Genomic DNA, 24,762 nt, shown 5'->3' with positions numbered 1-24,762 from the left:
TTCACTCATTGGCGACTGGTACCTGCTAGGGTCGTGCTTTTAGCGTCCTCTTACACGCCCACCCTTCACTCATTGGCCGACTTCCACGTGCCTGTCGTCACTCACGTCCACCTTTTCTCTATATAAACAGCGTGTCGGCCAAAGGTGCTCTTAGTCAGGCTTTGGAACTCGGCGCATACATAACACGCACCGCATTATAAGGCGTCCGGTCCAATTTGGAGAAAATTTAAGACTTTTAATGGCGCCTTATAGTCGTGAAAATACGGTAATTCAACTCGGCCATTGAGGTTTTGAAAGTAATGAACCGAAATTGTAATTCTGTGTTGAATTTGCAACTATTTCATCAGGTTGTGCTAAAGCTTAAAAGTCCACATGCATTTAACTCTTGCTGTCACATTTAACTTTTTTGTGGTCTTCATGCCTTTACCTTCATCACTTCCTTCCTATACTGTACTTGTAGTGTGTTCCGTGCGGCTTTAAAGGCTCTAAGACTCAAAAGGTAGACCAACTTTTTCAGGAGGACAAAATCTTTCAACTCTTCCTATATCCAATCAACTAAATGTTGTTCTGTTACTGAATTCAACCAGGCCATGACACATCTATAGCAATACGATAATAGATAACTAATCTCTTGGATTACGGTGCTGTGAAAAAGTATTTGCCTTTCTCACATTCTTCACCCCTTGAATGATTAAAATCAAATACATCTAAATATCAGACAAAGATTATCCAAGTAAACATAAAATGCAGTTTTTAAATGCTGATTTAGGGGGGAACAAATATTAAAAGCTGGGTCGCTCTGTGTAAAAAATTACTTGCCCTCCTCCCTTGTAGCAACAAAAAAAAACAATACTGCATTAAAGGGTGGGTCAAAATATCTCTATGCGGCTGTGAAAGACCCATTGTCAGTTATAGACAAATGATTTCAGTTGTTCCTGCTGAAGATGGCCCGACCAGTTATCAAGTTGAAAGGGCAAGTACTTTTTCACACAGTCCAGGTAGCTTTGAATAGTTGAATAAATACATTTACCATTTAAAAACATGATTTTATGTGATTCATACTTTTATTTTTTTTTTTAGGTTCCAAACTTTTTTAATGTTTACTTGGGTAATCTTTATCTTTATGCTTCATTTGTTTGATCTTAAACATTGAAGTGACTGAACTATGTCAAACAAAACATTGAATTTGAGAAGAAGGCAAATGCTTTTTCATGGCAACATACTGTATATCACAAAATTTAAAAGAATATCAAATAGGCTTTATATTCTCTTGCAAAGAAGGCCTTGGTTCGATGAGGAAACAGATCAGATTTTAAAATGTTCTTGTTTAGCTGGGGTTGTAGCCCTAATTTACCCTTGTCTGTAGTCAGACCCGTTGCCAGAGCCCAGCCTTAATGGGGGCACTTGAAATGCATTGGGGGGGGGGGGGGCAATAATTTTTAATATCCTACACAGCACTTACTTTGCGTCATATATTTGGATATATTCTAGCAGCACTCCCAGCCAATAGTTTTATGGCACCCTTTGCGACAACCGCTGGCAAGTTTTATATTAAACATTTATTTAAAATACATTTACATAAACGCCTTATTGAGTGTGTCAACGCAAGAACTCACTGAATTAATACCAAACCATTGTGCAATATATCACTCCAACTCAATTTCACAAATATTATTTCCCGATTTTATGGCGAACACAAGAGACACATCACATATATGCTTCGAATAGGCAACCCATTTCAACAGGTCTCTGCAGCAGAATTTAAAAAGAAAAATGGAAAAGAAAATTGATCTTCAGTTTAGCTGTCCAAAGGGTTTGCGGCCCCCCACGCTTTCTTATTTGTAATGGGTTGAAATTAGAGCTGTGCAATATGGCTAAAATGTACTATCAAATAGCTCAACAATTATACAATAAAGATATACTCTAACCATTTGTTCAGTGAAAACTAAACATTTTTTAAAAAGAAAAAAACAAAACATCAACAGGATCCAGAAAGTGTAGGTTTTTTCTTTTTTTTTTGGAAACTTACTGACAGCCATCAACCTTAATAAAGTCAGCAATAAATTAAAAATTATTACATTTACATTGTACTGCAACTGTGCTATAATGATAAATAATTTTATGCGATAGCAGAAGTGTTTGTTGTGTTTGCGTGCGCACTTGTGTTAACTGCATCAATGTGTGTGTTGTTCTGTACCAATTTGTCCATGCACAACCGTAGTAAGTGTAAGCGGTTCGGAATGTGCATAGATGTGTTGTGTGGCTTGAAATTAAAAAAAAGTTAACCACTCACCCCCGCACATGACAATAGTTGTTTATGCATTAATGCATTTCATGGCGATGTGATGTGTCGACTCCCAGTCAACATTGTTTGAATTTTAATGAAAATATAAAGTGATGGTGGCAGTCAATGAAGACGTGTTGCGAACGAAATAGGATAGTGCCTCGCAGGAATTGAATGGATCAAAGAGGTGCGGGCTGTATTTTCACTTTTTACAAGCAGCTCTGCCATTTTTTCTACTGGTAACTTGGAAGTTAGAAATATGGTCACATAGTGCTCTAAAACATATGTGTACCATCCGTATATACTTGACAGCAAACATGGAAGTAGATTCCTTGAGTGTCTTCTGTCTCGGCAGCAGTGGCTGCGTGTGTCCCTCCGCACTCTCGCCCTCCGCAAGATTGTCATCAACTGGTTTTAGCTGTCCATCAATGGCAAACTTGGAAGGAAGAATGTGGTTGGTTGAACTGAGTTTTACATGCAACACAAGCGTGGCAAGGTCACCTGACTGATATTGTCCTCATTTTGATATTAATAAACTGAATGTTCATGTCTTGATTTCAATACGAGAGATATATTGCCCAGCCCAAGTTCAGATGGCTCTTTCGTTGTTGACATTAATGGAATAGATCCCTCCTCACTTGCCGTAGTGTAACGTGCCAAGACAGTCTAAACGTATAATGTCAGATACTATATGTCAGCTAATGTGAAACTGTGATCAATGATCACCAAAATATATGTTGACATCTTCCCTTACGCTCACAACAACCTCTGAAAGTATATCAGCACGATTGGATCGGAAAATGCCATCACGGCGATGGCATTTTCCTCTCCGTAGAGATGCTTACAACAAAGCTTCTGTCACTTAATGAGAGAAGCGCTTCGTCCATAAAATACAAAATATTGGGGGAAACGTTGATATTTTTGTAGATTGATGTGGGTATAAGTAGAGCTATCCACATATATTTTGGTGTGAAGTGATTGGTGTTTTAAGTTGAGCGATGCACGCTTTTTCACGCTTCTATTGACTTTTAGATCTGCTGCTCCAAGTGCCAGCTTACTGCAGTGTCCTCGGCTCTCGTTATTTACAAATACATTACATACATACAGTATTTTGCAGACATCTCTCCCGACATGGCATAAAATTGCTTCATTTGAAAAATGTGCAGAACTTTGCCTGCATACCCAAGATTATTTTTAATATGACCCTGATTGGCTGTTGCAGGTAAGACTTGCCATCAATCAAAAATTACACCACTGATTCTTAATTTTTAATGGCTTAGTGCACAGGTGTCAAAGTCAAGGCCCGCGGTCCAGATCTGGCCCACCACATCATTTTATGTGGCCCGCGAAAGCAAATCAAGCATGTCAAGTTCCATGATGCTTGCTAAAGTCTGAACCAAAATATCAAATTGTCATATGTAATCCACATTAAGAGTAATTATGCTTGACTTCTGTTTTTAAAACTAGTTATTCATTAATTTGTTGTGCGTTCTGTATGTAATATGTGGAGGGGATTAAACATTTATATGGTTTTCCAAAATTCATAACAGCCCTCCAAGGGAAACCGGAACTACAATGTGGCCCGCGACAAAAAATGAGTTTGACACCCCTGCCTTAGTGATAAGCAGCTCAACATTATTTCACAACACAAAAATAGCTCCTATGATTAAAAATAATAATATTGAAGTTTATTTTTAGAAATCCGTACCACAAACGTGGGGCACAAGCATCTTGGTGGGCAGGCACAGCCTCCTATGGCCCAACCGTGGTGACAGGTCTGTGTTTATGCACTTAAGTGCTCTGTGGCTGGTATTGCCACGCTTTTCCTCAAACACACAACCTTTGCTAACACAAACAGGAAGTGCCAATTGGTTTACAAATAGACCCGACACCCTTCCCACTGACAAAAAAAAATGGAAGAGCCTGCCATATAAAATGATAATCAAAAGCAAATTTAAATGTGTCACCACAGATGCCTTGATCGCGCCAATACCTCTTATACATATACAGATAGATGTCTGTCGTCTTATTCCGTGATGAAATGATAGATCTGCTTTGGGTGTTTTAGATAGCTTTGACTTGTTCCAAACTTGTGCATTGTGACTGCTGGTAGCTGTTGTTTGTGTACAAATATACGACATGCTACATCTTTGTCTCTGGAATTAGGTGGCTTCATCCTTTTGAAGGATTTCGGCTTTGTCCCTCAACCATCTCAAGGATGACTGGCCACGACAAGAGAGAACATAGCCTAGCTGTAGAGACATTACGTTGGAGAGAATTGAAGATGAAAAGCCACTGGACAAGCAAAGTCCCAGCACTATGAAAAATAAATGCATTTGTTTTTTTTTTTTTGTCTGTCTTGCTCAGGCAGAGGAACGCCATGGTAATGTGGAAGAGAGATTGAAGCAGCTGGAGGCCCAGTTGGAGGAGAAGAACCAGGAATTGCTCAGGGTAAGAAATGGGCAAGATGGGAAGTCCATAATTATTAAACAGGACCAATGTCCACTGGAATTGATCAAAATTTGCATTTTTGATTTTGTTGTCAGGCAAGGCAAAGAGAGAAGATGAATGAGGAGCACAACAAGCGTCTCTCTGAGACAGTGGACAAGCTCCTGTCTGAGTCCAACGAGAGGCTCCAGCTTCACCTTAAAGAGAGGATGTCTGCTCTGGAGGACAAGGTAGTACTCATTCATTTGTGTTGTGAATACTCATTTAGTCATCCTGTCGCACCAGCGCGAGTGTAATTTTTTTTAATGCGCTTAGAAGCGCCTCTGTCTGCCTGTCAGACTGCGCACCCAAGGTGGAGAAATCCCATCTGTGACACGCATCAGGTTAAATCCTTTCTGTGTAAAATAAATATCCAAGTCTGAATGTGTATGTTACTTTTTCACGTTAACAGCTATCTAAATTAACTAGTACAATTTGCTTCATAAAGGACGGCTTCCCATTCATCTCACTTCCATTCACTGAGGTGCTCACGACCCCGTTTCACATTTTGGCAACAGAGACTGCATGCTTGTCATCCAGTTGCAATACCTAATCAAATCACTCTGCATCTTTCAGTCTAGTGGTTGGGGTGTCAAATCTTAAATAAACAACAAATCTCTCTCTGTAAGACTATTGCAAAGTCCTATGTCAGCCACTGCTTGTTGCAAACAGAGTTCTTGTCACAGCGTAATATGTTGCAAATATATCATGAGTCACTGCTAATATTTTCAGCATTTGAAACTACAGTATGCCAGATATCGTCATGCTGTATCTTCCTAAAAAAGTGTGGGACCAAATCCTGGGTGGTGCAGCCAACTAAGGATTCACTAGTCAGAATAATTGCTGCTCCGATCACTACTGTCCCTAAAGTGCTCCGCCCTTATTACTCGTTGTTTGTGACAAGTCATGGTGCACATCAGTCACTCTGTCTTGAGCCCCTATTTCACTGAGCAACGAACAATTGCGAGTATTTGCGAAAGCAGCAAATGTTGTGGTTCTCGTCGGAGTTTGTCAGGGTTTGTTCAAGATCGCAGATGTTCGCGAACAGTCAGCAGGTGTTTTTTTTTTTCTTTTTTTTCTTTTTTTTTTTTCCTTGTCGCAAGGAAATTTTGAACCTGTTCAAAACTCTCTTGCAACAAGAAAATACAGGTGAATGTCTGGCGACAGTTTTGGCAAATGTTTGCGGCCTTGAAATAACCCTGATGAGAACGTAACGTTCACTGTCTTCAAAAACACTTGCAATTGTTCACTGCTCAGTGTGGTCGGGGCTTTGTTTCTCTCTCTTCAGAATGCCCTCATAAGGGAACTGGAGCACACCAAGAAACTGATTGAGGACTCTCACCATGAAAAGGTGAATAGAGTGCGTCTTTAAAGGTATAAGGTTTCTCTGTCTTAAAATTGAAACATCCTGTCCTATAGGAGCAGCTATTGATTCAGATTGAAACGTTGAGGGCCGAGAATGAACAGGGTAGGAGCAGAAGCAACTCATTATTACATGGGTAAGTGGTTTGTGTTTAACCTCCATCTGTGATCTCTGTGATATGGGGAGTGTCTAAGTAGACAATAAATTTGCACAAACACAATAATATTCTTCCTGATAGTTTTGTTCGGTGCGTTTTGCTAGTCGATCACAGCTGGGAAGTACCCCAGACTTCAGGTATCCAGTGTCTGCTTCCTCTATGATGGACAGTAACTCAGACCACTACGGGAGCGCTCTTGTATTGAGGCGGCCCCAAAAAGGAAGAGTAGCAGCGCTTAGAGATGAACCATCCAAGGTGAGCTGTCTTATTTAATTACTTTAGTGTAGAAATGCATATGCTCACATGATATTGATTTAATATTAATGGATCACATGTTGAATGTTACATTCGCCCCTTGTTAAATTAGATGCATTTAAAGACCCTGTAAAGTAATGTAGATTTATAAATTGGATACACCAAAGAGAAGAGTCTGTTAATAAGACTGCTAACTTGCCAAGTATATGAAATCAGGCTTCAAAATGGTGAAAAAATTAGACTGAATAGACTGGGAACACGGTCCACTCTATTCACACGCATCTCGCTGTATGTGCTCAAAGCTCTGTGATCACATACGGTATGTCTGAAGTGTGAACCACAATCTGAATAATGTGTGCCACTGTGTTTAAGAAATGGTGAGCTTTCCCTGAAGTGCCTCTTACGTGGACCAACGCACAGAGCTCAGCAGTGGCGAATTGGACAGTCTTGCCGATGGTCTGCAAGCGAACTAGCCTTCTCGGTAGCCACTAGGTCCCACTAGTGGACTGATGCTGCGGCTGACCAATTCACCACTGCCTCGCTCTGTGAGCCGTACGTGGTTCCACGAGACACTGCAACCCAAATAACGCTAAAATACATGACACTTCAGGAATTCATATTTTAGCGGACGAAATGGGCCAAAGTTGTTATTACTGAGTAATGGTGGATAGCTACTGATGAAATGACGGCACTCAGTATGAGGGATGGGCATTTTGGCGTTATCATATCATCATCAAGACATGAACATTCGTGATATTTATATCAAAATTAGGACGATAGTCATGTGACTATGGCACGCTTGAGTCGCATGTAAAACTCAAATCAACCAACCACATTCCTCCTTTGAAGTTTGCTGTAGATGAGAGAGACAGAGACATACAGACATACAGACATACATACATACATACATACATACATACATACATACATACATACATACATACGCAACCGCTGCTCAACGACACACGTGAGAAATTGACTTCAGTGTTCGTGAGAGTTGCGATGCATGACTGGTGCTGTCAAGTATATGCAGTACACACATCGTTACATGACCAAATTTGTAATTTCATGTGTACCAGTGGATAAAATTGCAGAGCTCATTGTAAAAATGTACAAGCAGCTCACTGGCCATTAAATCAATCTTCTCTTTACTCCAGGCTCGCATAGTTCATATTGCTGGGAGTCCACACTTCACATTGCTATGCCATCACAAAAATGACTTTACAGGCTCTTTAAAACTCTTTTTTTTTCTGAAATATTAGTGGTACTTTATGAACAGTGATATTTTTTTTTGTTTTTTTTTTTTCAGTTTTGGGTTTTATCCTACTTCTGTTTCTTTGTCTCTCCTATCATGTGTGATTCATTCAACTGTTGATGTTGGTTTTTAAAATCTGCTTTGTCTTTCTGTTTGCGTCCACCTTTGGATATCAGCGTCATGTAAGTCACCATGAAGGAGCAAAATAAACAGTGACGTCAATTTGGCTGTTATTTACTAATGACGAATGAAATACACAGGTGACTGTTTAATCTCCCCTGTCATTCTTGTTTTCCAATACTTGTGTTTATTCAACTCAGGTGCAGACTCTTAATGAGCAGGAATGGGAGCGTGTCCAACAGGCCAATGTGCTTGCTAATGTGGCCCAGGCCTTTGAGAGTGATATGGATGCCTCAGACCTGGAGGAGGATCGAGAGACGATCTTCAGCTCTGTTGACCTTCTGTCCCCTAGTGGTCAGGCAGATGCACAGACTCTGGCCTTAATGCTGCAGGAGCAGCTTGATGCCATCAACAATGAAATTAGGTACTACATCCAAGGCAGAAACAACCACCACAAATTGTTTTGCTGCAGTGTGATTCACAATCATTTTATTGCCTTCTTTATTCCTTTAGAATAATTCAAGAAGAGAAGGAAAACACAGCCATCCGGGCTGAGGAAATTGAGTGCAGAGTGGGCAGCGGCGACAGCCTTGGAGGACGTTTCCGCTCAATGAGCTCCTTGCCGCCTTCACTGTGTGCAGGCTCTCCTATTGGCAGCTCTCCTCCAGGCTCTGGACACTCAACACCAAGACGTATTCCTCACAGCCCCCACAGAGAATTAGACCGGATGGGTGTCATGACCCTGGTAAGACTTCATTTTATTTGTTTGTTTGTTTGTTTGTTTCTGTCAGAGATTTTCTCGGACAAAGTTAAAGAAATGACTCGGCACACAGGAAAATTGTCTTCAATATCGGCGGGAGCGGATCTCTGAGAGCGAACGACGGTAGTTGCTCCGATGATCACACACTCAGCTCCCTTCCCGCCAATTCCGACTTTTATTGTAACATACAAGGAAAACACTGCCCCCGACATTTGCATACCGCACCCCCGGTCCGGCCCCTCGGTGGTGATTGGTTACCTGTTTTTTAAACTTGAACCACCAGTACGTTGGCGCCTTTTCTGTCTGGTCTACATCGAATTAACATGTTGCAGACTTTGCGGACGACAAATGTCGCCTGGGCGCGACGGGTGTTCTCAACTCGTCTTTTGTTGTTCAACCGCTGTTCCCAAATTATTCATTCCCCTTTTGTGACCGAGTTTCGCCCCCTCCCCTGTGATTGCCCACCTGCATTGACGTGCTAATTGTGGACTTCAACAGCCCTCCGGCCAGGTGGCCGGCGCCTTTGTGCACAGGCATTTGGGGGTGCTGGATACGCACCCAAAACGTTTAGATGTGCCCAAATTAAATGAAACTTTAAACATGATACAATTTTGCTCATAGATTCCTCTAACAGTTTGTTTGTTTGTTTGTTTGTTTGTTTGTTTGTTTGTTTGTTTGTTTGTTTGTTTGTTTGTTTGTTTGTTTGTTTGTTTGTTTGTTTGTTTGTTTGTTTGTTTGTTTGTTTGTTTGTTTGTTTGTTTGTTTGTTTGTTTGTTTGTTTGTTTGTTTATTTACACATGAACCTCTCTGATTTAACAGCTGTGGGTTTCAACCAAAATCACAATTACCCTCCATTATTTATCACATTTATCAATTCTGAGTTTATCAATATTGTCAGCGCACATCATTTTATTCCATGCACGGCGTCTGGCAAATACAGTAACCAGGATTGATCCTTTTTCACAACTTATCTCTCAAAGTTTTCGCAGGTAACAAACAAAACCGCATTGTTTCTTCTGTCATGGTGGCTTGAAATGCGTTTTTTTTTTAATCGATGATGAAGTAAAAGAACATGAAAATGATTGACTGGCTTAGGATGTGAAATGGTGTGCTGAACTAACAAGCTTTTTCAGCTGATTAGGAAACTGCCACTGCACCAGTATTTCGTAAAATTGTGGGCTCAAGTAGACACTGTCTCACTTTGGGGGAGGGTGCATCTTCCACTTGCTCAAATAAGACTCATTCTCTAAACCAGGGGTCCCCAACCTTTTTTGCCCCACGGACCGGTTTATGTCAGACACTATTTTCAGGGACCGGCATTTAAGGTGTGGCGGAAATAATACAACAAAATAATATCGTATGAGCTGCATGAAAACTGTGGTGTTTTCTTTGAGGGTTGTGTTGACCTACTGCATACAAACGAGGCCAGAATACGACGATGCGTTCAGGCGCTCCTCAAAAATATATATTTTTTTCCAATGAGGGTTTTGGTTGCTGGAGGATCTCTAAAGAAATGTTTATTGCCAACTACACTACCGGAATGATTGTGTGTGTGTGTCTGTGTGTGTGTGTGTGTGTGTGTGTGTGTGAGTGTGCGTGTGTGTGTGTGTACGTAACACACTCGTACACAAGCAAAGTGCATGGTATTGCTTTCTTAGGTAACCACAGCAATGCAAGAATGACTTGGCTTTGGCTCCGTTAGTTACATTGTGTGTATTTTAAACCTGAAGAAGAGTAAAAAGTTTTCGAGGTTTCAAGAGGCTGATTGGTTGGGTTCGGTGTTCCAGTGGAGAGGTTCACAAAAATACGTCGTACGCTCTCAAGACACAATACACATCCCAAATGACTTCCGCTTGTGATTGTGAGGTTTCGGTGGAAAATAATGCGGAACCCTGTTTTTTTTTTTTTTTTTTTTTTTTTTAGCTTCAACAACTATTTATTTTAAAGGCAACTTTAGTAAAACGTTTGAAATGCTCTTTTGTGATTTGGTCAGTTTGCGTCTGGTATGTGGCCGATAGTAGATCACCATAACAGAGCTGCATGTGTTCTGTAAATAGTGTGGCCTCATACCAGCAGCACATAATGTACCTTGTCATACAAGAAACAAAAGTATCTTTAAATCTTTGTGATGTAATAAATGTCTTTTAGGGCTGCCACAAACAAATCTTTTGAGATTGATTATTCCATCGATCACTCTAATAACGCTGCTCCAGCCTGCCCGCAGTGGACATGAGGACTTAATTTTTTATTATTATTTTTTAAATAAAATACAATTAAACAATCCAGAGGCGACTGTCACACTCGCATGCTCTTCTTTATTTTTCGCTCAAATTTCCAACAATAATCACGTCATTTTATGTTCACAAATCATCTCTGCTTAGCGATGAGACACAGGCCGCAAGCTATGTTAAGCGAAATTACCTGCAGAGGCTTTAACACGCACAGAGTGTTCATGACAATTTAGTGGAAGACGCTTGCACCCCATAAAGTAGTGATGTAGCGTGCCGAAAATTACGTTTTTTCAGTGTTAATCCACTCAACACCAATTTAAAACTGTGTTGTTACCTCTACTATCAGCATCAAGCAGCCACCGGCTTATTGTCACACTGTCACGCCATGTTCAAGGCTCCAACACCATGAGCTTCACAAACCCATGGCATCTTCATGAGCATTTGGGCTCATCTCATGTCCCCTAATTGCAACTTTTGTAGCTCCTCAAAACATTGAATGCGACCCGGCTGTTCTTCTTGCTCTGCCGGGAAACAGCATCCACAGTTGCAAATGCCAAACATGAAAGTGGTCAATCAATTCCTTTGCGTGAATTCCCCCTGCCCCCAATTAAAGATTAAAAACAATTTAGAGGCATGCATTGAACAAATTTTTTTGGTCCGTGAAACTAAGTTAGTCGACTTTTTTTCCCTAACCCGAATGTTTCTGTATTTTTGAGTGCTTTTTGTTTGTCCCCATTCTGTTGCATCCCCAAATAACACGCAGTTGACATATTAGTTTAAAAATAGGGCTTGATTTTTCAGATAAAGCAAGTGAAGAGTACTCTGTTGAAACGAAACAAACTACTTAATAAAAAAAAAAAAAACCTACAACAACCAAAATACACAGCTTGCAAGCAGTACTAAGCATCTCTGCTTATCTACTAGTCTGCTTGCTTTTGCTGCCCTATTTGGGCTTGTCCGTCAATCAGAATGTGACACTGACTAAAACGACCTTGAGAAGGGAGGAAAAATTGTTAGAAATCATGCTGGAGCTGAGCTTTTTTTTCCCCACTTCATTGTCTCTTCCTCACTTACCAAAGCTGCACATTCAGGAATAGAAAATCATTGAAATCAATTAAGATGACTGACTGAGTTCATTCAGCACACGCAGCTGTTGCTGAAAGTGACACTGCCTCCTCTTTAAGTTAAAAACGTGATTAAAACGACGTCTACTGTCAATGTAATTGTGGAGTAAAGTCGACTCAGCAAGTCTGTCCAACTCTTATTTATGTGCGCTTATATGTACTGTATGTGTATATAGGTTGTGGTCATCGTAGGTTTCAACAGTATATATAACCTGGCAGAATTTGTTCATTGTTGTCAATTTTGTGCAAAATGTGATCGATGACTGAATAGCGACCATTGTGTTATTTTCATCATTCATTTATTTCTTGTTTTAAATGTGCTAATTTGAAATGGCATCTACAAAGTTCAATTTGAAGCCAGTTTAAACAGTCTTGCCAGATTGCTCATGGTTTCTTTATTATATGTGTGCGTGCAAAGCTTCATTTATCTGTTTAGTATTGTCAATCTTTTTGTTGTACTGTTCCAAGGTGTCCCTTCATTACTCCTACAAGTGCACTTACTTGTTGTGTGTATGCAAGCGTATAACCATGTCTACATGTGACTGCCCCCCCAAACTATAGCATTATTGCGTTGATCCCTACGTCATCCAGAGCTCCCTCTCTGAGCCAACAGTAACTTACCTACCTTTTGGAGCACCTGACTTCATTCCACATACTCAAGTCTGTAGCTATGTACCATATTTTCAGGTACTTGCAAATCTCTTTACATTTCCTTACTTCCACTCTATGACAGGTGCAGTCTGGCTATAGTCCAACGAGTTGTTTTCTTTTTTTTTTTTTAATTGGGGTCTGCCGTATTGGTTTCCAGTTTGGTTGTGGTAGTCAGATTTTTCAGGAATCAATAAGCTGCAAGAGTTGTGGAGTCCTCATATGACTTGAGGGCTACCAATTGTTTCCTCTTCTTTTCCTGATGAATTAACAAATTAAGACCTAAATGTATTTTTGTTACTTTTCTTCTTTTGAATTTTGTTGTTTTTTTTATGCATACCATTACTTTATTTAAATATCTAGAAAAAAATTGATGTATAAGAGTCATAATTACCTACTTTTGCTTTTTTTTTCCCCACTCATCAGTGCAGAATATTGCTCCTGTGTGTTTTGACACAGCAACATGGCATCCTGCAATCAGATAATTAAACGTGATGTTAGTGTGTGCTTCTTGTTTGACACAGAAGGCAGTGTTGGGACAGCAGCAGTTGCTTTCAGTACAGCACAGCAGGAGAAGTTAGTTGGATGTAAAGTGAACATCCATGCCGTGTCATTACAGGCATCGTAGCGCATCCGAGATTACTTCCCAAGGCGGACAATTGCCAGCTCGATTTCACCCCACCATGTCGCCAGTGTTGTTTACAGCAAACAGCGATGCGGCAAAAAAAGGCATAAGAAAATGCTGGAATTTATGGGCAGTGTAAAAGATAATGGGAAAGCCTAATCCACACATAAATTTAAATAATTGCACAAGACTATAAAAGCTGAAAAAAGTCACTCTTGAGTCTTAAGTCAGTTTTGGGGTTCCTTTTTTTCTCTTTCAGTTCATTACTTAGAGGGAAGAAAATTATACAGACCCACTTCCAATGGAATTGCGGCATTGTGTTGAGTACGAATAAAAACAATGCAATGATTCATGTTCAATCTATAATTAATTAAATACACTACAAAGAAAATAGATGAAATGTTCAAACTGATAAACTTGCAACATGTTCCAAAAAACTGGGAGAGGATCATCTGTTACATCGCCTTTTAAAAACATTCACTAATTGTTGAAGCTTTATAGGTGGAAGTTTCTCCCATTCTTGCTTGTTGTATATTATGGCCCGTTTATGATGGGATCCTGAAATTCTTTGCAATTGTAGGTTGAGGAACTTTGCCCTGAAACTGTTTGACTATTTTCTCAGGAGTTGTTTACAAAGAGGTGAACCTCGCCCCATCTTTGCTTGTGAATGAAGCTACTTGCGAACGGATGGGTGGATAAAAGAATATCATTTGCAAATCATTTTTTATTGATGTTCAACGAAATGTCTCAACTCCTTGGAATTGAATTTGTAAATACATAGAGGAAAAAAAGACGAGGTGTGTTTTTTGTAGTTAAGTTGCTTTTGAAATACCTCAGGAATAATTGCCAGCGCTGTTACACGGAGCGATTGTCATTTCGGTACAGTTAACTCACCACTGAAGCTGTTTTGAATACCCTTTATCTAAAACAAGGGACATCATAGAAAGTAACATTTTGGCTGATTAGATTTACTTTTCTGCTCACCCCTCAATTTCCGCTTCCTGTTTCCCTTTTATAGCTCACTAATCTCTTCCATGCCCTGACCTCACAGTGTCGAGTAGAGAGAAGGAAATGAATGATTCTGTATTTTGCTCTTGGGGCAAAACAAACTTCCACAGAAATGTGGCAGGCTGATGGTCTATTTGCTTTGCTCATGCCAGGCCTCTATGGAATGCGGGAGGGAGGGGGGAGCGTGCAGCCTACTTTCAAGGCGGATAATGGAAAAAAGACTCGACTGCTCTGGCCTATACATATGTAATAAGACTTTGACCATGTGGTGCAGTGACACGTATAGCAGCAAGCCAGCCAGCTAGCTAACCGTGTTTTTTTTTTGTTGTTGGTTTTTTTTTTGACCCACCCAAACATTTGCTTGCCTGCTCAGAAGGGTTTTTTGAGCTTGGCTGCACCTATCCAAATGCTCTGACTTTCTGCAACTTCCAGCTTGGTTGTTTGTTGTGTTATCATTCTTTACTCACTGGTTTTGTGTGCCTGACCGCTTCAAGAACATGTGATTTTACTATTCTATTCATAATATCAGTCATTGACTGTCCTCTTGGCGTTGTTTGGTTATTCAACACAAACAGTAACCACTCGTGTGTTACGCTTGGAGTGTTTGCGCATGGCTTTGATTCCACTGGTGTTCTGTCTTGCTTCTCACTAACTGCTTTTCTCCTGTCTTTTCTTTTTTCTTTTTTTTTTACCATGCTTCAGCCTAGTGACCTGCGCAAGCACCGCAGGAAGGTAAACTATAAGCCCACTGCACTGGTTCACTCCCCTCTGGAACCAAACATGTTTAGCTTTAGTTTCTTCCATTCCTCTGCAGTGATGTACAGTGGACCCCTGCTAGTTTTTTGTTTCGGATTTTCTTCTTTGCAGAAGGTGGGGGAATCACGAAATGGTGATTTTTGTCCCGTAGCATTTCATTAATTGAGACAACAAATGGTTAATGTTGGCTTTCAACGAAACTTTTTGCAGTGGAGGGCCACAAGGTGGGAATTTTGCCAATACCCACGCTCAGTCCGAAGTCCCAGCCCCCGACTTGCTCATCTAATCTAAAAAAAAAAAAAAAAAAAAAAAAAAATCGAATGAGTTGTGTTACGCGAGAGGCTTCAAGTAGAGAGAGGTGTCTGCTGCAGATGATTTGATACATAATAATTTTGCCAAACTAGGACTAAACATGGCATCAAAACCAGTGGCAATCTGTAACAACAGCTTAGTAAAGCTGCGATAAATACCTTTCTATAACAGCCACTTTGTGAGACCCCGAGCCATTCTTTGCAATCTCAACCTATGAAGCAGGAGTGTTTCCCACCCCAGGAGCATCTGCACCATCGATGTTAACGCCTACACTCTGTTTTGCAGTCAAATGTTGTTTTACACCGGACAGCCCTACACAGTAATTCTTCATCATCATCATCGGAATTTTTGGTTTATGTGTTTAGAAAAAGGTTTTGGGAACAGTTTCTTTTAGATTTTTTTTTTTTAATTAATATAGTCTATGCCAGTGTTTTTCAAACTTTTTTGAGCCAAGGCACACTTCTTTCATTGAAAAAAAATCTTGCGGCACACCACTAGCTGAAAATGTGAACCCCCGCTTATTTTAACAATTAACATGTTATATTGTTACTATAACCGTTTTAACATTGAAGAATGACATTATAACAGCTTGAATTTGAATCAAATGAACACAAAGAAAACTGTATTTTATCATCTTTCATATTTATTGTTTCACCGTCGTCCTGCATTCATGCGTCACAAATTCACTTGTCTCTCGTCGAAACACAAGGCAATTGGCTAGCTGTTGCTGCTCCCTAGCGGTATGGGAGGGTACTACATGATTACTTTCTGGGCGAAAGACCGCACAGGCATACAAATTGGATATTTTCCCGCGGCACACTGGTTGAAAAACACTGGTCTGTGCAATCACTTTTCGGCAAGCGTCACTTCGACATATTTATTTGTGATCTCACTCGGTCCCTATTCCCTGCAAATAGTGGAGGTCCACTGTACGAATTTGTGATCCAGTAGGTTGACCAAACACAACTGTTATCAAGAAAATACTGTAGTCACTTCTCTTGTTTAGAGGTAATTCACGAGTGTAATCGTTGTCTACCATGAGTCTTTTTTTGTCTGAATGGAGTAGAAATGTCAAAGGAAAATGCAACATATATTTTATTCAACTTTTAAGTGTTGGGGTAAAGGTTATGATTTTGTATGACATTCTGTTTCACAGCCTCAGTGCGAATCCTTTAATTTTACTTCTGGCCGGAACGGTGAAATTTGAGTGCTGGATCTCATTCATTTCTTCTGCTGTTTATACAGCCTGCTCAGGACGACAAAACCACTATCCAGTGTGAGACATCACCCCCCACCACTCCACGCTCTATGCGCCTCAACAGGGAAGCAGGTCATGCTGCCAGCCACGAGGACATAAGAGACATTCGAGGGTCAGCTTTCTCCTTGTCACTTAAAACATATTTTATACATGTAGTTTGACATGAAAGGAGGAAATCTTGTGGCATTGATCCCTGAATGCTTGGTAACATTTTTTTTTTAAATTTCATTTCCAGTCTTGGCGTGCAAGATGGGCAGGGTAGCAACCCCAGCAGCAGTAACAGCAGCCAGGACTCTCTCAACAAGGCAGCCAAGAAGAAGAGCATTAAGTCTTCCATTGGACGCCTTTTTGGGAAGAAGGAGAAGGGCCGACCTAGCATTCCTGGAAAGGACTCTCCCAGTCAAGGTGAGGGAGTAGTGCGGATCACAGTGTTAAAATTCCTGCTTTGGTTTATATCGCAGCAGTTTTTTCCCCCCATAAAATATTGGCCGTCATATTATTTTGGAGTATATAAACCAGACGTGAACAGTGCTCGTTCTGTACAGCACATGACGTGCAGATCATTTGGTAGTGCGTCTCAAGCACTCAATACATACTCATTATAATCTCTCAGGAGGAAATACAGCTGCACACTACTGTGAATTTATTTTGTACATTACACAAAGAACCAGGGAACAGACATGCACGCATGCAAGGAGGGATGTTGGAGTGAAAGGTTCGCTTCTCCTCTTGGAGTTTAGGGGAGGGGTCAATTCTCAGGTCAAGGACACCTGAACAATAGTCATGATCTGAGATTAGCATTTCTCCAACAAATGAGTGAGAATGATCTGAGAAGCTACTCGGCATTATTGAGGGAAATAAAAGGTCAATAAAATCAAAATTTGAATCTAAATGCTGTGCAAAGCACAACACATTTTGTTTTATGTACAGCTCTTGAGTGCAGCGGCAATTGTTATGAAACCGCTTTCTAAATAATGTTGAGTTGAGAGCACAAAAATGAATAATGATAAGCCTCCTTAAACCTTGAGCTGTGACTGACAGGCACAGCCTTTTTTAGTGTTTCACACAGGTAATAGGGCCAGACAAGCAGCTAATTTATGTATGTACATGCCGAAAGTCATCCCAGTGCAGTTTATTAAGTATGCATTCCTTCAAAACCTTGAATATTCCTCAGTAAGAGTACCGGGTTTACCCATCTTGTAGAGGCTGGTGGTGCACGCTCACCTTTTATTCCATGGTGACAACACAGTATTGGATTGCATTTATCATATTTTCAAACATGCAGTTCTTTTTATCTATTCCAAAAACCTTGCTTTTGAACAGGGGTGTGTAGGCTATTTACCTCCACGGTCCATCCATCCATTTTGCATCTTTGGGCAAAAGACATGGGACATCTTGGACTGGTCACCAGCCGATGGCAGAGTTCATAAATATTTTAATTTTACATTTTCATTGCAGAAAAACAAACCACACTAGAGGATAGAATTAAGCAATGTTGAAGGTCTTTCAGCAGCATTGAACATTGTGATTTTGTTCTTAGCTGGAACTCCTGAAGCGGAGAGCTCACCTAAGGATGGCTTAGGAATGGGCACCCTGGGGGGCCCTGCAGAAAAGAACAGAAAACTACAGAAGAAGTAGGTGTCACTCGATTGCTGAAAGACTGTACTCCACTCATTTCACACACATAATAGTGTTCGTTGTAAAACCTTTGGATTTGTGCTCCTGCTACATTCCAATGCTGTTTCATGTACGCACACACTGCCTGCCCACCTGGCTCCTCCTGCTCACTCCCATCATCAGTTGATTATTATTATATTCTTTCCATTCCACATAAGCTTTTCCATTGCAGTCACCTCCCACCCCCACGTTTTCTTTTCACTTTTTTTTTGTTTTGTTTTGTCATAGATTTAATTTCAATGTGTTATAGCTTTAGGTAATTTAGTATCAGTTCATATTATTTTTTTGTATGTTTGTGTTGCCAATTCCCCCTTTTTTTTATCCTCCTCTTCTCATTCTCTGTGTAGTCCAAAGACAGGGTAAGTTGATTCACGATTGCTTTTTCTTCCCACACTTGGGTCTTCATGGCTGCGGTTCTCCTGAATGTCTGATCACTTTCCCTCCCGTACTACTCTTTACCTAACGTGAATCTGTGTGCTGATTTTGGCTCCAGTATTTAGCTCCAAAAGCATGACGTTTTGCACAGAGGGAAAATGGTTACTAAATACTTTTCTATGCCAACATGTGGCAGATTAGTCAGTGCCTGAAAATGTCTTGGAGAAAACCATTATTGAAACAATCTTTTTCCTAGTTTTGTTGACCTTTCGTGTGCATGTGTGAGTAACTGCGCCTTCTGGTGGTCATTTACACATCTAGCATTGATTACAAGGCGTTTCCACACCAGTGAATGAATTCCCTGTCAGGGCCCTGACATATGCCTTCCAGCTGTCTGAAAACTTGACAGGGATTGTCTTTTAGTTACATAGCTCCTTAATAATGAACCAGAACTGTATATGGATTGAATGTAATATATTTTACAGTGATTGTAAAGGTATCCCTGTCCTTAATACTTCTCTTGATACAGGCTGTGCCTCTTTTCTATTTAAGAGAAATGGTTTGGCTACCAATTAGCGTTCACATGCTTCACTAAATGCTCTTCTGTTTGAACCTGCATAGTCATGGCTTTGAAAGGGCTTTGGAGGTTTTGACACACTTCTGGTCTTCAAAGGCATCTGTGTTTTTTCATGTTTTTCCAGATAAGAATGTCTTGTTTTCTTGCACTGCGTGTCTCTCTTTGTTTTTGCCTGCTATGATACTGAATGTCTTTTTGTTGGGATAGGTTTGTGTGCTTAGATTGGGTTTAGTTCAATTTAGCTCAAATTAAATCTTTTTTTAAGTAACATTTTTTGTGTCAGGCACGAACTCTTAGATGAGGCGCGCAGGCAGGGCCTGCCTTTTGCCCAATGGGATGGACCAACCGTTGTCGTTTGGCTGGAGGTACTGCATTGATCTGAAAACATATTAGAACAATTAATTATGATCATATAACATTGTTTTTTTTTTTTGTTTGTTTGTTTTTTGTTTTTGTTATGTGATGAATCTTTCCTGTCTCTCATCCTTTGCCCAGCTATGGGTAGGCATGCCGGCCTGGTATGTCGCCGCCTGTCGTGCAAACGTAAAGAGCGGAGCCATTATGTCAGCACTTTCTGACACCGAAATCCAGCGGGAGATTGGCATCAGCAACCCATTACATCGTCTGAAACTTCGTCTTGCCATCCAGGAAATCATGTCACTCACCAGTCCTTCTGCCCCTCCCACCTCCAGAACGGTATTTGTCTCATACAAAAATAACACACTCTCTAACATTTCTTAATCCCACTGAGCATGGTACGCACACCGATTAACATTTCAAGCATTTACTTTTTATTGTAACAACCAATGCTTCCTGATCTTTTTCTCTTCTGTCCTGCACCACTGTCCCTTCTCTGCACACTTCACTCACTTGTGATTGGGGGTGTCAAATGATCAGACCACAGGAAACGTTTGGGTCACACATGAAGAAATGGAAAGTTTGGCAGCTACACCGCCCACGGTTAGTTTTTCCAGACTGGCTGAACACTGGTTTGTTTATTACAACTTTGGTGACTATTGGGCCTGTTCCATGTTGGCCAAAGTTGGCCATATATCTATGTTTGCAAATTGATAATGTTCTGGCTTCGTTGTGATTAGCCACTGTACATGGACAAAAAAAAAAAAAAAAAACTAACTAAACATTGTGAGCTACTTGGAACAATGTCTTATCCAAGATGTCTTGTCTAAGCTTGCTTGGAATGGATTTATGCTGACTTTTCGGATTGTGGTGTAATGTGTGTCTCTGCTCAGAATGAGTTTTGTCATCTTCCTTGACTTTGATTATTACATTAAAACTTGACTTCCAGCCCTTCTAACCCAGCGCTGCAGTCTCACTAACCCAGCCTTTCTTTTCTCGTCGCCATGCTCACTAACCATGCTAACACCAGGAGGACGACGAAAGTAGCTGGGCCCAGGTTTGAACATACTGTATGCATGTCACCCTTTCACTTATCTTATGCTCAACAACTAAGTCTGGAACGATGTAATATCAAAACCAAAATTGCAATACTCAAGACACTCAACCAAGAGTCTCTCACGTAATACTCGCAGGCACCAGGTAGCCCCCATGGACTACATGTGTAGCCCGCGGGCCTGTTCTAAAAATAATCAAATAATTCTCTTCCATCCATGCAAAGAGAACGACAAAGGTTGTAGCAGAAGAACGTCTTCTGGGTCAAGGGAAACAAACAAAAACGGGTGTATTTTTTTTTCCTGACTTATTTGATGAACACATAATAGAAAATCAGATGAAGGCTTGTTTTCCATTTTTCAATTTAGAATTTTTAAACGCAAAAGAGGAGATGGGTTGTGTGTGTGCGCATGTGCGTGTTGGGTCTTTCTGCCAAAAATTCGGCATTCTCAAAAAACCCATATCGGTTGGCTCGTAGTTACCTTACCGTCCGTTTAAAAAAAAAAAAAAAAAATCATGTAATACATTTTAACTATTTTTTTAAATAAGTCAGTGATGCCACTATATCCTACAAAATGATCCTATTATATAATTGTGTGTTTGTAGTGTTTCTTAATTTTTATGTTTCCTGATGATTGTCTAAGAATATTTTCATATATATATATATATATATATATAATTTCTTCCCCCCTAGACACTGGCGTACGGAGATATGAATCATGAATGGATTGGTAATGAGTGGCTTCCCAGCTTGGGTCTGCCACAGTACCGCTCGTATTTCATGGAGTCTCTGGTAGACGCCCGCATGCTTGATCACCTTACCAAGAAAGACCTTCGCGGACAGCTGAAAATGGTTGACAGCTTCCACAGGTAATACACAATGGAGAGGAGCAGTCTGTCCGTTTTCTAATCATAATACGGCATGCTATACTCTTCGGTAAAGCAAATTGCTGCAAATAACTCATCAACAACGGTCAATTTCTATTCAATAGGAACAGTTTTCAGTGTGGAGTAATGTGTTTAAGGAGGCTCAACTATGACCGGAAAGAATTGGAGAGGAGAAGGGAAGAGTCTCAGCTGGAATTTAATGGTAACAAAAGCAGTCATAAATAAGTATGCATTTGAAAGTCACCATGGTGACAGAATTGTGCAAAAAGTGCATACATAGTAAGTTGCCAATTTCCGATTTCAGATGTGCTGGTGTGGAGCAATGAGCGTTTGATTAATTGGGTTCAGGCTATTGGGCTGAAAGAGTACAGTGCCAACCTCTATGAGAGTGGTGTCCATGGTGCACTGCTCTCCCTGGATGAAACCTTCGATCACAACACCCTGGCACTACTGCTGCAGATTCCCACACAGAGCACTCAGGTATAGTTGTACACCAACACTGTACTACCCAGACCTTGAAACCAACAACAGAATAACACATTTACAAAACAAACAGTTGGAAAAAAATAACCATAGTCTTTAGAATTATGTACATATGTATGTGACCAGGCCCGGAGTGATTAATCTTTACATTCTGGAGATTTCCCACTGGGCGGAGCTACTGTACACTGTGCGGTGCTCAGGGCCACTACTCCACGATACGTGAATCCACCTTTCACCTTGTTGTACAAATATACTAACACGCACATGCACGCCATTATATTATGTGTAACACTGACTGCACGTTCTTTGTTACCAGGAGTGTCACCAAGGGATAACAATTCATGATCTAATCTAAGAATAATTTAACAACTACAAGCAACAAACGATAAGAATACAGCGCTATTTCTAGCTGTTCACCCATCTAAATTATCTGTACCCGTATCGGTACTCCGAGTGGGCAGAGCAATCTGTCTGCCTTGTTCACTGTATTTCTTTTTCCAACTGACTTCATATCACTGGCCACATTAGAAGCAAGAAGATGAAGCACACACAGGGAGTGACCGAGGCAACACGAGTCATTTACAGCTCTGTCTTGTTAAATGCGCCGCCTACATTATGAACAAAGTTTACCAGCTGAAGGAAAACTAAGTGACTCACTGACTCAAGCTGGAGTCAAGCCAAGCAAGCACAGAAAGATCATCAGTCACTGTGTCTGTGTGCATGTGTACGAGTGAGGCACGGTTAGGGAGGGGCGGTTGTTGTGTGTGTGACTGGCCAGGCGGTTGCTGTGTGTGTGACTGGCCAATCACCGAGCGTGAAGAGTGAATCGATCAGTAGTTACCCAATCACGATTTTGCTTCAGCACGAGTACAGATGACAGCTCATACTCATCAAAAATGTCACTATCCGTAACGGATACTTATCTAAAACGAGTACCAGGATCAGCCCTAACTGTAACTGTATTACACCTTGTCTGCACAAAATACAGGACTGAGGATTTCACGGTAACGATCGTTACCGGTAGCGTGTCGTTTCCGTGGCGTCTTTTGACGGTACCGAAAAATTGTTTCCCATAAGAGTCACCGCACACGAGTTGACTGTATGCGATCGAATCTCTCCTGTGTGATCAACGTGATTTCACTGTGCCTGTACGTGTGTTTGTGGTGTGGTGTGTAAGTGTGTTTCTTCTAATTTACTTTTGTTTTGGTTTTTTCAGTGGTGGGGGGGGGCGGAAGAGATAACGTTATGTGCGCATGCGGGTTGCTATTTTAGTTCGCAAACTGAGAAAGTGCGCAGATGACAGTTTGAGATGGCGGCAAAAAAACACACAAAGGTCTACTAATTATGACATTTAAGAAATGGGAATGCCAGTCAGATTTTCGTATGGATCGTCCAAAGGGCGTATCACTAAACTCACCTGTGATGTATGCACACAACACGAGAGAGAGATACGACGGGAGGCAGGTATTGAAGTTGGTCATTAGATCTAAAGGCTAATCGCTATGAAAAATATTATGAAACAGTCTTGGTTATTCTATAATTTACTGGTTGTAGACACGGTAAATTTATGAATAAAACCTTCGTCACATGGTGTAGTAATGCTAATGTTAACTGTCGGTAGAACTAATGATAACGTGTGGTAGATTCTTTAGTCAAATTGATAGCAGATTACACATGCATCGTCTTGGGAGGAGGACGTCAAGCCACATCAATACGATAAGTCTATATATAGTAATAAGGTCAATTTTTTTTTAAGATTCATCACATGATTTCAATCATGCAATTCCTATTACTTGCGTTTGTATTAGTAAAGGGGGTGAGTAGCCATTGATATGATGTTTATTTACATAAATAGTACACACACATAATCAAGTTACCAGTGTCAGGTTTAGTTGTGGCCCATGCTATATAGCCAGGACTGAAGTATTGTGTACACGTATGTGTTACTGATGGCCATAGTATTTCATTGATATTGAATAAACATTTGACAAAATGAATCTTGCAATATCTCAAAAATCAATTGAATACAATAAATGAATTGTAAATTGAAGTACAATAAGTGTGTTAATCCAGGGGCCCCCAACCTTTTTTGCCCCACGGACCGGTTTATGTCAGACAATATTTTCAGGGACCGGCATTTAAGGTGTGGCGGAAATAATACAACAAAATAATATGGTATGAGCTGCATGAAAACTGTGGCGTTTTCGAAATATAATAATAAACACAAGGAGCGTCTAATCCAGCCTTCCTCAACTGGCGGACCGCGATCCACGACCGGACCGCCGACCTCCTCTGTCCGGACCTCCTCTGTCCGGACCCTCGGCAAATTGTATAAAATATTAAATTATAAAGTGATTTTTACGTTATACATTTTATATTTGTGGACTATAATCTGCGCATTACCGCGATCGCTTGTTAAAATTATCCGTTTTATTCTTTGCGTGCACTAACAGATGTATTGCAGAGGACCGCAGCAGCGCGACTGTGTGTTGGATAATGTTTGACTAACTGGAGACCCTGGCTGAGCAGGGCATGTCGGCGATAACGATGCGCTGATTGGCTCCTCTGAACTTAAGGTGTGCCCATACATAAGCGTCAGCACGCGTCTATCCCAACACACACGCATTCAAAATGGATGATTGTGTCAGGAAACAGACGCATGCGCGACGCCACAGTTGTGCTCACAGCTTCAGTCCAGGAGAGCTGCAC

The 24,762-nt window shown here is 40.7% G+C and overlaps 1 protein-coding gene across 17 annotated transcripts in view; it reads left to right on the top strand.

The window, feature by feature from the left end:
- ppfia1 (PTPRF interacting protein alpha 1) overlaps positions 1-24,762 on the top strand; it is a 51,763-nt gene that overhangs the window by 23,377 nt on the left and 3,624 nt on the right. For 4 of the 17 annotated variants that reach the window (XM_019867314.1, XM_019867324.1, XM_019867316.1 and 1 more), the window contains exons 10-29: positions 4,652-4,735; positions 4,831-4,962; positions 6,060-6,122; positions 6,191-6,270; positions 6,396-6,546; positions 7,978-7,983; positions 8,122-8,345; positions 8,435-8,666; positions 15,020-15,049; positions 16,631-16,755; positions 16,879-17,048; positions 18,184-18,277; positions 18,668-18,679; positions 19,556-19,637; positions 19,768-19,968; positions 20,170-20,232; positions 20,660-20,686; positions 21,377-21,552; positions 21,675-21,772; positions 21,875-22,050. In XM_019867314.1, coding sequence (XP_019722873.1) covers positions 4,652-4,735; positions 4,831-4,962; positions 6,060-6,122; positions 6,191-6,270; positions 6,396-6,546; positions 7,978-7,983; positions 8,122-8,345; positions 8,435-8,666; positions 15,020-15,049; positions 16,631-16,755; positions 16,879-17,048; positions 18,184-18,277; positions 18,668-18,679; positions 19,556-19,637; positions 19,768-19,968; positions 20,170-20,232; positions 20,660-20,686; positions 21,377-21,552; positions 21,675-21,772; positions 21,875-22,050 — 2,226 coding nt within the window. The remainder of the gene's footprint in view (positions 1-4,651; positions 4,736-4,830; positions 4,963-6,059; positions 6,123-6,190; positions 6,271-6,395; positions 6,547-7,977; positions 7,984-8,121; positions 8,346-8,434; positions 8,667-15,019; positions 15,050-16,630; positions 16,756-16,878; positions 17,049-18,183; positions 18,278-18,667; positions 18,680-19,555; positions 19,638-19,767; positions 19,969-20,169; positions 20,233-20,659; positions 20,687-21,376; positions 21,553-21,674; positions 21,773-21,874; positions 22,051-24,762) is intronic. The other 13 variants (XM_019867318.1, XM_019867319.1, XM_019867328.1 and 10 more) reach the window with 10 other exon arrangements.

The sequence above is a fragment of the Hippocampus comes genome, unplaced genomic scaffold (assembly GCF_001891065.2).
Source record: "Hippocampus comes isolate QL1 unplaced genomic scaffold, H_comes_QL1_v1.1 scaffold2, whole genome shotgun sequence".
Lineage (NCBI taxonomy): Eukaryota > Metazoa > Chordata > Actinopteri > Syngnathiformes > Syngnathidae > Hippocampus > Hippocampus comes.
Note: the sequence above shows the minus strand (reverse complement) of the source record. Positions and strands in the feature narration are given on the sequence as shown.